At 51.0% G+C, this 12772-nt stretch overlaps 2 protein-coding genes across 2 annotated transcripts; both read right to left on the bottom strand.

Annotated features, from left to right (window-relative positions):
* Positions 1 to 557: 557 nt before the first annotated feature.
* Positions 558 to 3609, bottom strand: HOXA9 (homeobox A9; the record flags this gene model as incomplete). Its single annotated transcript, XM_082321633.1, has 2 exons — positions 558 to 1933; positions 3054 to 3609. The coding sequence occupies 2 exons, from the start codon at positions 3607 to 3609 to the stop codon at positions 1695 to 1697; spliced, it is 795 nt and encodes a 264-aa protein (XP_082177759.1). The 3' UTR covers positions 558 to 1694.
* Positions 3610 to 10216: 6607 nt separating this feature from the next.
* On the bottom strand, positions 10217 to 12760 carry HOXA10 (homeobox A10; the record flags this gene model as incomplete). Its single annotated transcript, XM_082310765.1, has 2 exons — positions 10217 to 10491; positions 11926 to 12760. 2 exons carry the CDS (start codon positions 12758 to 12760, stop codon positions 10217 to 10219), a joined length of 1110 nt encoding a protein of 369 aa, XP_082166891.1.
* Between the last annotated feature and the right edge of the window lie 12 nt (positions 12761 to 12772).

The following is a 12772-nucleotide window of genomic DNA, read 5'->3' as shown; positions in this document are numbered from 1 at the left end:
CTGGCACAGGCTAATTAACCATCTCGGCTTAAATGTCGCAGTCTGAGCTGATTTACATTATTGTCCGCACTAAAGACCGTCGGACATTTTGCTTTGGTCCTAACCCCCTCCGCTCCGCCAGGCGAATTTATTAAAACGGCGCTGACTCGGGACTGTGCCCCCGCTGCCACCCGAAGGGGCTCCCTCCCCACGCTGCTGAGCCCCAGCTTACCCAATTCTACCCGGGGGGCGGGGGGGGGGGAGCCGTGCCTCCTCTCAGCGAAGCGATGGCATTCAGGACCTGAATCTGCCTATTTAGGAGGAAAAGAAGCCGAAATTTTCATCACCTGGGGGGCTGCGTTTCTAGAACCGTGGGGTCGCCTTGGCTCAGCAATAGCACTACCGCTCGCCTCGCCTCGGCGGCTGCCCGAGCCCTGCCACGTCTGCGGGGGAGACTCGGTGTGCCGTGGGAGCACCCCTCCTTAATAATCTTAAAACATCACAAAATATAAAAGAATCAATATATTTTATTTGGCAAAAAGTTAAATATCATTTCAACACAACGATTTGGTCAGTAGGCCATGAGGTAACTATTTCAAAATAGACAGTGTACGTTCTGCATCAACATAACTTCCCGGATTTATTTTTTTAAATCGATACAAATTTACAATAACCAAATGTAGGTTTTTATAGTGTATAATTTATTATCAATAAAATTAACCTTCATTACAGTAACCATCAAATCATTCGATTAAAATTAAAACGTAAACCATAGGTAGTTACCCTTTTCACATATACGTATAGCTCCGAAATCTGATAACTGCTCACTGGTGCAAAAACAATCTTTAAGCTAGTCTGTTTATTTACTTTTTTTTTAATATATAGATTATATATACAACCGACAAAGACAGTACTATATATATATCAACTGTGCATACTAAAATGACTTGCTTCAATATTTTGAGAACCGTAATTCCCAGACATCCCGGACGAACTTTTTTTCTACTTTTTTTTTTTCTTTTTCTTTTTTTTTTTTTGCGTTGGGATATATATAATATATATTTTACAATCAAAGGTTAACTGTCTAATTATACAGAAAAGACTTAATACACTACAGAGCTATACTCTATGCAATTTTTATAATAAACAACCTGAGTTCAAATTGAATTCTAGCTTACACCATTACATCCGGTACAGCACCCAAGCACATAAATTGAGTCACAAACATAATTACCACAATAAAACACAGTGTTCAAGTATTAAGGCAGAGATCTCTCTGCCGCGCAAAGAGCGAATAAAATTAACTACGTAGACTAAACTATACAGTCCGTAAATAGTTGTGCATTATGAAAAGGTAGTTTTTTTCTTTATTCTTTTTTTTTTTTCTTTTTTCTTTCCGTAAGTGAAGAAACAGGTAGATTTATACAAGCCAGCTAAACAGCCTTTTCGTGCTAATGCCCCCTTTTTCTTTCCTATTAGAAAATTAAAAGTCTTACTGTACCTCTCCTGGCAAACTGGCCTCTGTGACAATCAAGGTACAATCATAATCAGAATTTGCCATGGGAAAAAAATGAGGCCTGGACCCAGACGCATTGCATGGCAGGGCTCGAGGGGAGGATTTTTTTGGTTTGTTTTTAACTTTTTTCTTTTTTTTTTTCTTTTTTTTTTCTTTTTTTTTTACTTTATGCATTTTCCATTTAACCCGCATGTCGCCGTCATTCGTCCTTCGCTCGATCTTTGTTGATTTTCTTCATTTTCATCCTCCTGTTCTGAAACCAGATTTTCACTTGTCTCTCAGTTAAATTGAGGAGTCTGGCCACCTCGTATCTACGGTCCCTAGTGAGATACATATTGAACAGAAACTCCTTCTCCAGTTCCAGCGTCTGATGCTTGGTGTAAGGGCATCGCTTTTTCCTGGTGGACCTTGCGTGGAGCCAGTTTGCAGCTGGATTATCTACAACGAAAACAACAGGAGAAGTTCAGGCTCGGGGAGGGGGGGGCCGAGGGAGAAGGGAGGGGGCTGGGGAGGGAGACCCACGCAGGACCGGTCGCGTCGGTGTCCCCATACTGGGGTTTAGGACGTGGCTCTCATTTCCCCAGGCACAGAGGATGGTGAGGCACAATGGACTCCAAAATAGAGACACATGGAGAGGTCACACGCAACCACACGCGGCAAAGCCCCGCCGCCCCCCCTCCCCTCGCCTTTTTTATTGTTTGTAGGATGCAATTTTAAAATACTCTTTCTCCTCCTCTCTCTCTCTGCTAGCTCCCTCCCTCCTTCCTGGCCTCCTCACGCACACACCCCCCTCAAACTGCCAGTCCGGGGAGTGACCAGCCCGACCAACATGTCATCGAAATTGTTTCACTTTTTAATTTCGACCTTCTCCCGTGTCATCACTGGCAAGACCCAGGGAGCTGGCGAGTCAGTCTACAGCTGGCATAATTAAAACCTCGCTCGCTTAGGACCCTTAATCGCACGGCGTTCATCGCGATAGCAATCCCGAGGCGCTCTGCCACCAGTCCCGCAGCCCTGGGAGCATCCAGCCCAGGGTTTTCCACCGAGGAGACGAAGGGGGGAAGAAGGGGGGGGGACACCAAGTCAACGGCGAGGTTTCTGCTCTCAGCCCCCCGCAAGAGCCGCCCCGGCCTGCGAGACCTCTCAAAAAGACCAGATTCACATCCAATGCTTTCCAGGCACCCGCTCCCCGGCGTTTGCCCACGCGTGGGAGCGCGGCGGGGCAGGCGGATGCGAGCACGTCCTGCGGCGTCTGCTGGGGTGGCTGGGGCAGGGATGGGCGGTTTTTGCCTTTTGTTTGTTTGTTTGTTTTGTTTAAGTTGCGGTTGTAGGGTGGGTTTTTTGTTTTCCTTTCAGCCTGGGAAGGCCGAGCCATCCTAGATCCCGTCCGAGCCTGCGAAAGGCAGCGCTGGCTTTTGCAGACCGCAGAGCCCGGCGAGCTGGAGCGGCGGCGGCGGCGGCAGCCGGTGCTCGGCCGCGCAGTCACCCCCAGCGCCTCGCCACCTCCCCGCGGCCGGCGCAGCGCCCTGAAGTCCATTACCCTCGCAGTCCCACTTACTTGGATCGATCTGCGGTTTCTCTCCGTTTGCCTCACTTTCTCCATTGCTTTCAGAGAATGCGCCTTCGTGGCTTTGCTTATCCCTATCAACTGGAGGAGAACCACAAGCATAATCAGAGAGAGACAAAGTGTGAGTGTCAAACGTGGTACAGTCAGCCCTCCTGGCCGCCAGCGGTTCAGGTTTAATGCCGTAATGCCTGCCGGTAGGTAACCCGGGGAAAGACAAGGAGCCCGGCACAGGCTCAAGCCACGAACGCATGTACCTGCCGTCGGGCGGTGCCACGGGCGCCTGGTGGTGCGCGTAGGGGTGGTAGACGGCGGGGACCCCGCTGGCGCCGGCGGGGTGCGCGGGGCTCCAGGGGGGGCCGAAGACGGGCGCCTTGGGCTGGAAGCTGCAGGGGGCCAGCTCGGGGTGCTCGGCCAGCGCCGCCGGCCGCGGCGGAGGCGGCGGCGGCCCCAGCGGGGCGGGGGGGTAGCGGGTCGCCGCCAGCTCGTCCCCCTCGGGCACCAGGAAGGAGTCCACGTAGTAATTGCTGAGGGTCCCGGGAGCCGACATGGCGGGCGCGGGCGGCGGACCCGCCGCGGTTCGGGGCTGCGGGTTTCACGTAACAACTTGGTGCTGGCGGAGAAGTAGAGTCAGTAATAAGTTGAGGGCAGCCCGGGCGCCCATTGGCTGCCCCGGTCACGTGGCGGGGGAGCAGAACAATAAAGTATAAATCAGTCCGCGGGCTATTAATGGGTCAGTGTTTTCCAGCCATAATTTTTATAGCGAGGCCATATGTTTTTATGCAAAGGGATATTGGAGTTATACGGCAGGGTTTGTTTTAATTGCGGCCAACTGAGATTAAAAGATCAGATTCCGTATTACAACCCCCCCCTTCCCTCTTTCTCTCTCTCTCTCTCCTTTTTTTTTTTTTTTTCGTTTAAGCGGACTATTTTATATCATAATTAATCATCCCATCAGTGGGTCGTGTTCCCCGCGAAAAAAAAAAAAAACAAAACCAAAAAAACAAAAAAAAACCCAACCCACCCTTGTGATCGGAGACCTTCACATAAAATTATACAATAATTGAAGCAATAAAAAAAGCAAAATAGCAGTTGCGGTATACTGTATTTAAATATATATTTATTATATTTCATAAGGAGTTATTGTTTCGGGAGCCACGGGGTTGTTATTAAGTCAGTAACTATGAGCGCGCTCATTTGCATCGCTGTGTTTCACAGCAGTAAAAATTTACGAGTGCTTGGAAAGGTTAAATTATACTATTGTGTTTAGTTTGGGAACTCACTGTAAATAATACCGCTCCGTTCGGCTCGGAGCTGGCAGCGGAAAGTCAAATTCAACGTATCCCCTTTCCGAAACTCCGCCGCCGAGCCGGCCCTCCCCGCCCGGCCGGAGGGGGACCGGGGCAGGCTCTGGCTCCGTATTTAGGCTGGCCCGCACCAAACTGCACTTCACCACCCCACCCCGCCGGGCAGAGCGCGGCAGTGACCGAAACACCGTCCTCCCCGTCCTCCCCGCCGCTCCTGCCCGCCCGCCCCTGCCCTTGGACGGGGCCGCGGCGGCCGGGGACCCCCTCGCCAGGCCGGGGAGAGGAGCCGGGGCCGGGCGGAGCGGAGCGGAGCCACCGTCCGGGCCGGCAGGGAAGGAGCGCGGGCAGAGCCGGGCGGCGGTATTTATCGCGACGATTAATTCTTAACTATGCAGGGAAGCAGCGGGGGGAAAAGGGAGAAAAAGCCCCGTCTCCCCGCTGCCGAAAGGCACCCTGCTTCTCAGGGCGGCTATCAAAGGGGCGCTCGCAGTCGGCCGTCCCGCATTCTGGTGGGCCAAATTTATGTGCAAATATAGTTATTTATTTGCTGGCACCTCCTTTGACTGCAGGACACACGCTAACGGCATCGGAAACCGAGCGGAGGGTTACAGTCCTCCGCAGAAGGAGGGGAGGGTGGCGGGGGGAAAGTAAGAGGCGGCCAGATCCAAGTCCAGTGTTAGGAATTAAAGTGGTGGCTGAGCGCCTTGCAAATCTGCCTGGGACTCCCCGGTTTTTCTCCGGCAGACGCTCACGCTCTTTATCCCGGTGGCTGGCGAAGGAGCGCGGTCAACGGGATGCAGGGGGCACCAAAAATCTTCGCGAGAGGCTCAATTTACTCGAAATATCTTTTATTGAAAATAGAGCCCAGCAAATGGTAGGGACGGCTGAGTAATAATTAAAATCACGTGTAAATACTGTGCATGCGAAAGTGTGGTTCTAATTAGTTTTACATCGCTATGTGGGCTGTTTCTCTCCCTCTCTCTCTCTCCCCCTCTCTCCTTCTCTCTTTCTTTTTCTTTTCATGTCTTCCCAACAGTTTAATCCGAAATCTTACAGAGATCCTATTTTAACAACGCTCCCCCCCCCCCCCCCCCGGATTACAAAGGCCCATAATGAAGCTATTATCCCCCATTAGAGTTCGAAAATTACGGAACAGTTGCAAGGTCTCCACAAACAAGGAGCCCGTTATTTTCTAACAATTTAAAAAATGCAAATAAAGCTCTCCTCTGCTATTTTTTGTGGCCATTGTATAGACACGCCGTAATAGAAAAAAATAATTGTATTTCTTTCCTGGAAAGACGGAACTCGACGTCATTTGTATTTATTATTGAGAGTCAGCTGTGGTGAAATGTGATTGTAGAACTTCCTTTTTCCATTCAGAAAAAATAATCTTAGCTGCAGGAGTCCTGAATGTTTATATTCGAATTTGGGTTCTCAACTTGCAGCGGGTTTCATTTTTTTGGTTCCTCACCAAAAATAATAGCAAATGAATAACAATAACAATAACGTTTAAAAGAACGTGCCTGCATTTTTATTTCCCTGTAAAATTCTGCATTTGTTCACTGCCGGCATCCAAGCGGCGGGAGAGGGTGTGCAGAAAGCAAGGGATAAAATATAGCGAATGACAGACGTTTTTCACGCCGTCACGTTGCTGATAATAACGCTGGAGCATTCGCCTCCCTTTTCGTCCTTTTAGACCCATTTTTTCCCCCAAAGTACATTTTGCATACGAGCCACGAAGGCGAGTGAGGGCAGCGTGGGCTTCGCACAATTTGCGTTGCAAATCACTTAAGGTTTTGGTGGCTGAGACCCTCGGAGGCAAAAGACCCCAAACAGGGCAGAAATAGACCTTCCCATCAAATTGCAATATGAAGTCGGAATTCCCAGGAATGAAGCACCGCCGGAGCGATCGTGCCTGAATAAAAATACTCCCTGCCCTCCATCCCGGCATAATCAAATTAGCAGAGCTCCCATTCCGCTAGCTCTTACCCCCGGCTGCAACAGGAAGGACGCCGTCGGTTTTTAAGCCGGGGGCATATGCAAGAGCTGCTTCGGTAGCCACGCACCGCGGAGGCGCGGAGTGTACGCGGGCGCGGGGCAGGAATCCGCGGGCGTCGGTGATCTCTCCTGAACGGGAAGTTCAGGATCGCCTTTTCCCAGGGTTTCCTGCCGCTTCAAGTCACGGAATCGCCGGTGCTACCAAGGCACGGAAGTGTTTCGGCACAGCGGAGAGAAAAAAATGATGCAGAACTTGGGGGAAGCAGCCCAAAATCAGGATGATGCGATTGAAGTGGGAAATAAAGGGCAGAGGCAAACCTATGTACAACCACCACACAGGCACGCACAGACATATACACTGTAAATACAACCCCGTATGTACACAGACCCAGCAGCCAGCCCGTCAGACGCGCAGTGCGTGCAGAGGCAGCCACTAGCACTTAAATTTGACTGCAACGCAGAGCTCCGCTCCTGCCCCAGCCGGGAACGTCTCCTCCTGCAAGGAACCGGCTAGGGTGGGTCTAGCTAAAATCCGCTATCCGAGCTCCTCTGACTTCCTGCAGCCCAGCCTGGAGTTTCGAAAAAGTTTGTAGGGGCTGGGGTTTTTTTTAATTTTTTTTTTCCAAAAATAATCGCGGTCGCTAAAAAAAATAACTAGAAATACACCACCCCCCCCGCAGCAAGTGAGTTTTCTGCCCTTTCCCCCGCCTGCCTTTGCGCTGCCGAGGGTGCCCGCTCCGCTCGGCTGCCGTGCCGGCGCTGGCTGCCGGCGGCGGGCCCGGCGGGAGGCCGCCCCTGCCCGCGGTCGCGCTGCGGACACAAAAGGCGGCGGCGGCGGCGGCGGCGGGCCCGGAGAGGTCGCTGTTGCCCGTTCCGCCGCCGCGGAGAGCGGCCGCGCCCGCGCCGCAATCGTGATCGTAACCGAGGCCTTGCGGGGCAGCCGGTGCCCCCGGGCGGCCCCGGGGGAGCGGGCCCGACGGGCGGCGGCGCGGAGCCCTGCGACGCGGGGGGGACGGGAGCCGCTGGCGGGGCCGCGCACCCCCGCCGCGAGTGGGGTCCGCCCGGCCGCGGAACCTGCGCTCCCGGGCCTGGTTCGTGAAGGTGCGCGGAGCCGGGCCGGCAGGCTTGATCTCTCCCCGCCCCCTCCCCCAGGCAGCCTCCGGGTCTCTGTTTTTTAATACATCCAGACAGAAAAATAAAAACATCTCCCCCCCCCGCTCCGCCGCCGCCCTCCGAGCTCGACCCACGCCGAGCGGAATGCAAAAACGCACCTGACCTTGAATGCAGCCTACGAGATATATTAAAATCCCGCAAGCAGGCAGGGACTTGCTTAGGAGCTAGCTAACCTTGAAGAACTTGTCAAGCTTCCCCCCTCGGCTGCCGTGTTTATCTGAGGAATCAAAGGAGGCTCCGTTGCAGATGGGGAACAATGGCATTGGGACTTGACGCCTACAGATCACTTCAGCGCTAAGGTTTCTTCGGGCAGAAAGGACCCTCGCACCGAGCATACCTGGTGATGATATCAACTGAAGTAATTAAGGCAGTTTCGTGCTGTAGAGAGAAAGGTGGAGCCCCAACAACATGAAACTACCTAAACCACAGAGCAGTTCTCAGGCGCTAATTATTACTTTTCCCCATTGCCGTGGTCTTTAACGCAAGGATCCCGCTACGAAAATAAAACCAGAAACGTGACTAAAACATCCCTCTGGCCCGCCCGCCCGCCCCGCCGGCGCCCCTCCGCGCCCCCCGGCCGGCCTCGGGTGGGTTAATGAAAACAAGAGAGAAATATAATAACAACACCCACCCACCCACCCCCCGCCACGGGCAGCTTTCGCCTCTCCATGCAGATGCAATCGGGAAGAAAAAGGCCGTGCACGACAACGTTACATCATGAAAAGCTAACGGCTCCCAGTAAGCCCGGGTTCAAAGTCTGTCCCCCCTCCTCCCGGCATACACATACCCTGCAAGGAAGCATTAGCTGTCGCCCGTCTCCCAGCCCTCCTTTTGCCTTCCCTTTGTGCAAGACTCTATTAGCGAAACATGCAGCAAGGAAGGGAGGATGCGAAAAAAAAAAAAAAAAAGCAGCCTGGGTGAAATAAGCTCTTCCACATGCAGCCAGGTAGGGAATAGCCTTGTCTGGAGGGGCCCGCTGGCAGGGAGGTGAGGCTGATGTCCCCCCCCTCCCCATGCGCTCACCTTTACGATTTCTTCTCAGCCCTGAGATAAAGCTAGAATTTTGTCACCGTCCTCTGGAGTTAAAGATCTCCGCACACTTGTAGGTGTTTGATTAAAAAAAAAAAAAAAAAAAAAAAAATCGTTTCCCTACCCTCAAGAAATAGTAATTTGCTTCCTCAGTCTATGCAGCTCCTCAGTCAACTGAAACCACTCGTTCAAGACAGCAACAATCCAGATATACTAGCAAGTCATAAAACTGAACAAAAGCCGACAAACCTTAGAGCACCATCGCTATATGGCCCAGACAAATTACGACCGTCTAGGTAATATTTAAATAGATTCCTAAAGTAATTGCAGGGGGTTTAGGCAACTATTCCTGTTGTAAAAGTTCTCGAAGACATAAAGTAGAACCTGAGGATAAACAGTCACAAAAAGAGGTAAAATTAAAAGGATTCATTCCACGGTTTTTTATTCTTCTATGACAACATAAACATCGTCTTTTTCACGCACAGCAGCATTACAATATTAATTTATTCCGATTTAAGGTAAGAACTAAATATAGCTAGAACTAACATTTATAATAACGATAGAATGCATTTGCTTAAAACAGTATCGGCATTTTAATAATAATAGACATTTATACATATCTGTATTTATAGTTTTTCCCCTTCTTTCTTTTTTTTTGTCTTTTAAATTTTTTTCACCACTATGTTTGACCCTTTAATGCATGTAAGTTCACAGTATAAAGGAAGACGAACATATTCTCCCTCGCAATCTCAGACTCTGGCTCAGAAAGTCCTTCTGATGTTCAGGATATATACTTTTCAGTGAAATTAGTGAGGAAAAAGTGAATACTTTCTTCTCAAGGGGGAATTTCTGTGTGCTTGTCATGCGTTACCAACGGTAACGTTATTTATAGACCAAAAAAATCACTAATTCCACATATTTAAGCAAAACTACATGAAGTAAATATCTACAACCAGAAAGAGCGAGAGAAATTCAGAGGTAAGTGTCATAATTTAGTCCATGAGCAACACGAACTCTTTTATACCTTTAAAGAGAAGAGATTTCATTTTCCTGGCCAATTTTAAAGCTGTAATACTGACTTTTAAGGTAAAGCAAAAGAAGAATCTCTCTTTACACCCGTTCCCATGAAGCTCTTTTAAAGGATGCCTGCATTTCATTATTGTAAGTCCTGCTTTTCGAAGGAAAAAGGGGGGAGGGGGGAGAAAAGGAAAACAGAGGGGGGGGGGAGCTCCCGATATATAGAAATATGGCAAGGCTTAAATATCTTCATTCTGCAGCTACGTACGGTCCAAGTTACACCGCTTATAATTTAAAAGAATGCGCCTTTAACCGAGCTTGTTTACTTTTCAGAGAGAGGTATGGGGGGAAAGATATTTGTAGCTCCTGAAACGGCATTTCTGTGTTTCAAAGCTTAAAGGAACAAATCGGCCCCAGGGAAGGCTGAAGGAAGCGGGGAGGTTCACGCACGGCATTTTGTGCATTAGCGTGGCTTTAGTCCGTCCGCCCCCCCACCCCACCCCAAAGTAGCTCTTAAGAGGTTAAGGACATATTGAGAACGTCTAAAATCGTTAATCCATACAGGTGCGGATGACTACAGCCTAGGAAAATGATACTGGCTCTTTAAACCATAAAGATGTGCTTATAGGTTCATCAAGAGAAATTAAAGTTGGCTGTGAGCTCCCGAATCCTATTCTCTCTGTTCATTTTCTTCAGTTTCATTCTGCGGTTCTGAAACCAGATTTTAACTTGTCTGTCTGTGAGGTGGACTGTGCGGCTGATCTCTAGGCGACGCTCACGAGTCAGGTACATATTGAATAGAAACTCCTTTTCCAGCTCGAGAGTTTGATGCTTGGTATAAGGGCACCGTTTCTTTCTGCCACTTTTTGCCGTGAGCCAGTTTGCTGCATTTTCTCCTTTTGAATTGCCTAGTTTTGAGAAAGTAAAAAAGGGACGTTACCAGCGGGTAGGAGGCAAAGAGCTGGGGGGGGGGAGAGGGTGGAAGGAGCATCTGGTTGTGTGTCTGGGGGGGGGTCGCTCCGCCAGCTGCGGGGAGTTGGAATGTGGGGTGTCCTTGTGGGAACCGAGAGCTTCAAAGCGGTTTTCCAAAGGCCCTGGAGCCGGCCGGGAAAAAACTGCCTCTGCTCAAAAAGCTCCGGGCAGCCTCCGGCGGGGCAGCCTGCCCCGCTGGGCAGCTCATCTCCGACCCCCCAAAACAGGCTTTTACCCGCTCCCCCCTCGGCCCACACTTATTGGGGGGCGGCTTGGTGAATGGCCTGGGGTCTTATTTCCCCCCACGAGGCACCTGCTTCCAAAAAAAACCCCAAAGCCTGCGGATCTGAACTTTGTAAGTGTGCTCTGGAGGCGGCAAACAAGGTGAGCTGGGGAGCCGGAGCCTCCCCGCCTCCAGCCCCTGCCTTCCCGGGGAGCTTCGCCCCGGCCCTCTCTTTTCCAACCATTTCGGGGGAGGAAAAAAAAAATTAAAAATCCCCCGTCGCAGGGTGTTTATTCCTATCAGTGGAACCGGCTGGGAAAGAGGTAATATTGATCCCTCGATGGCTCAGAGTGGTTCGTGGTTTGGGGTTGGCTCTCTAGTAGTTTTCCGCTTTCTTTTTCTTTCTTTTTTTTTTTTTTTTTTTTTTTCTTTCTCTGTTTTAATCTTATTATTTTCCAACGGGGCGCCTGAAGGAATAACAGGGCTTCTGAAATGCGGCCGGAGAGAAGCGCCTGAAAAGCCTGCCGCCCAGAGAAGGGGAGTTATTTTTTTGCCATGGGGACCCGAAAGGGAAATAAACAGGCAAATGAATAAATAACAAGCCTGTTATCTAGTGTAGACGCTGAAGGATATTCGCGGTGCATTCATCAGTCTAATTTGATAGCAGTTCATAGATGGCACATTTCAGCGCGGCTGTTATTCCGAAAAGCATTCTGGATCGTAAAATATAACTTACCGCGTTAATAGGTTTATTTATTGGCACTGCCTATTGCTTATTTTGGATGCTTTACAAACATCTCTGTTATCTGGTAGGCACCTTCACATCACAGGGGAAAGATTGATCTTGTTTTTCTATATGTTTAAGCAGCATGCAGGCTAAAGTTGCCCAGAGCGGAGGCTCTAAGGGTTTTAAACTATAGGACGGACATTAATTTTTACGGCAACCCCATGCCCGAATATTACAAAGTTCAGAAGGTCAGTCTGAGCAGCGCTTCTTGGCAGCCCCGCGGGGCAGCTGGGATCCTCCTTTCGCATCGCGATGCCACTATGATCCTCAACTGCTTTTTTTTTTTTTCTTTTTTCTTTTGTTGTTTTTGTTTTTAAATCATCACCACCACCATCACCATCACCATCATCATTCGCTTACCTACGGGCTCTTTCTCGGGAGAGGCTTTGCTGCTCTCTGACGGAGCTGGAGAGAGCTCCTCTGCGGTGGAAGATGAAGCCTGAGTCTCGTCCTCCCTCTGGGAGACGCACGCCAAGGGGCTGGGGGAGCGCTCCTCGTCCTCCTTCCTCCCCGCGTCCGGGACGGGAGGCAAAGATGGAGGCGTCTGGAAGCGGCCGGGGGGCTGCGGAGGGAAGGGGGCAGCCCCGGCCGACCCCGCGCCGTAGCTCTTGGAGGTGCCATAAGCCTGGGAGAGGCGGAAGTAGCCCGGGACGGGGACCCCGCCGCCGCCGCCGCCGCCGCCGCCGCCGCTGCCGGCCGGGCCGACCTCGGCGCTCAGCCGGGGGAAGGGAGCGAGGTCTGTGGCGGCCGAGCCCTTGGGGCATTTCTCTGAGTCATAGAGGCAGTAGGAGCTCTCCTCCTTAATGCTTGGAGCGAAGGAGCACGAGGTGGCCTGCTGGCTCTCCGGCTCTTCCATGCGACAGGACCGGGGGGGGTCTAGCCACACTTCCATCCCTGACACGTAGGGGTGCGAGCTGGGGACCATGCTTTGAGAAGTACCTTCATTGCGTTTGCTCAAAACGGGGAAAAGTCCGCAGCTTTGCAGCCCGTAGGACAGATCGGACGCTTGTGGCAGGTAGATACCACTGTTGGGGTAGTAGCCGCCTCCGCCTCCGCCTCCTGCTCCCGCCGCTTCCCCTCTGCCCGAGCTGATCAAGGAGTCTACCAAAAAAGAGTTTGCAGCCGGGCTCTCGGAGCATGACATTGTTGTGGAATAATTTGGCGAAGGGAGCAGATAGCCCTTTCTGGCTGACATTTCTTGTGCAAA

The sequence above is a fragment of the Platalea leucorodia genome (assembly GCF_965183815.1).
Source record: "Platalea leucorodia genome assembly, chromosome: 1".
Lineage (NCBI taxonomy): Eukaryota > Metazoa > Chordata > Aves > Pelecaniformes > Threskiornithidae > Platalea > Platalea leucorodia.
Note: the sequence above shows the minus strand (reverse complement) of the source record. Positions and strands in the feature narration are given on the sequence as shown.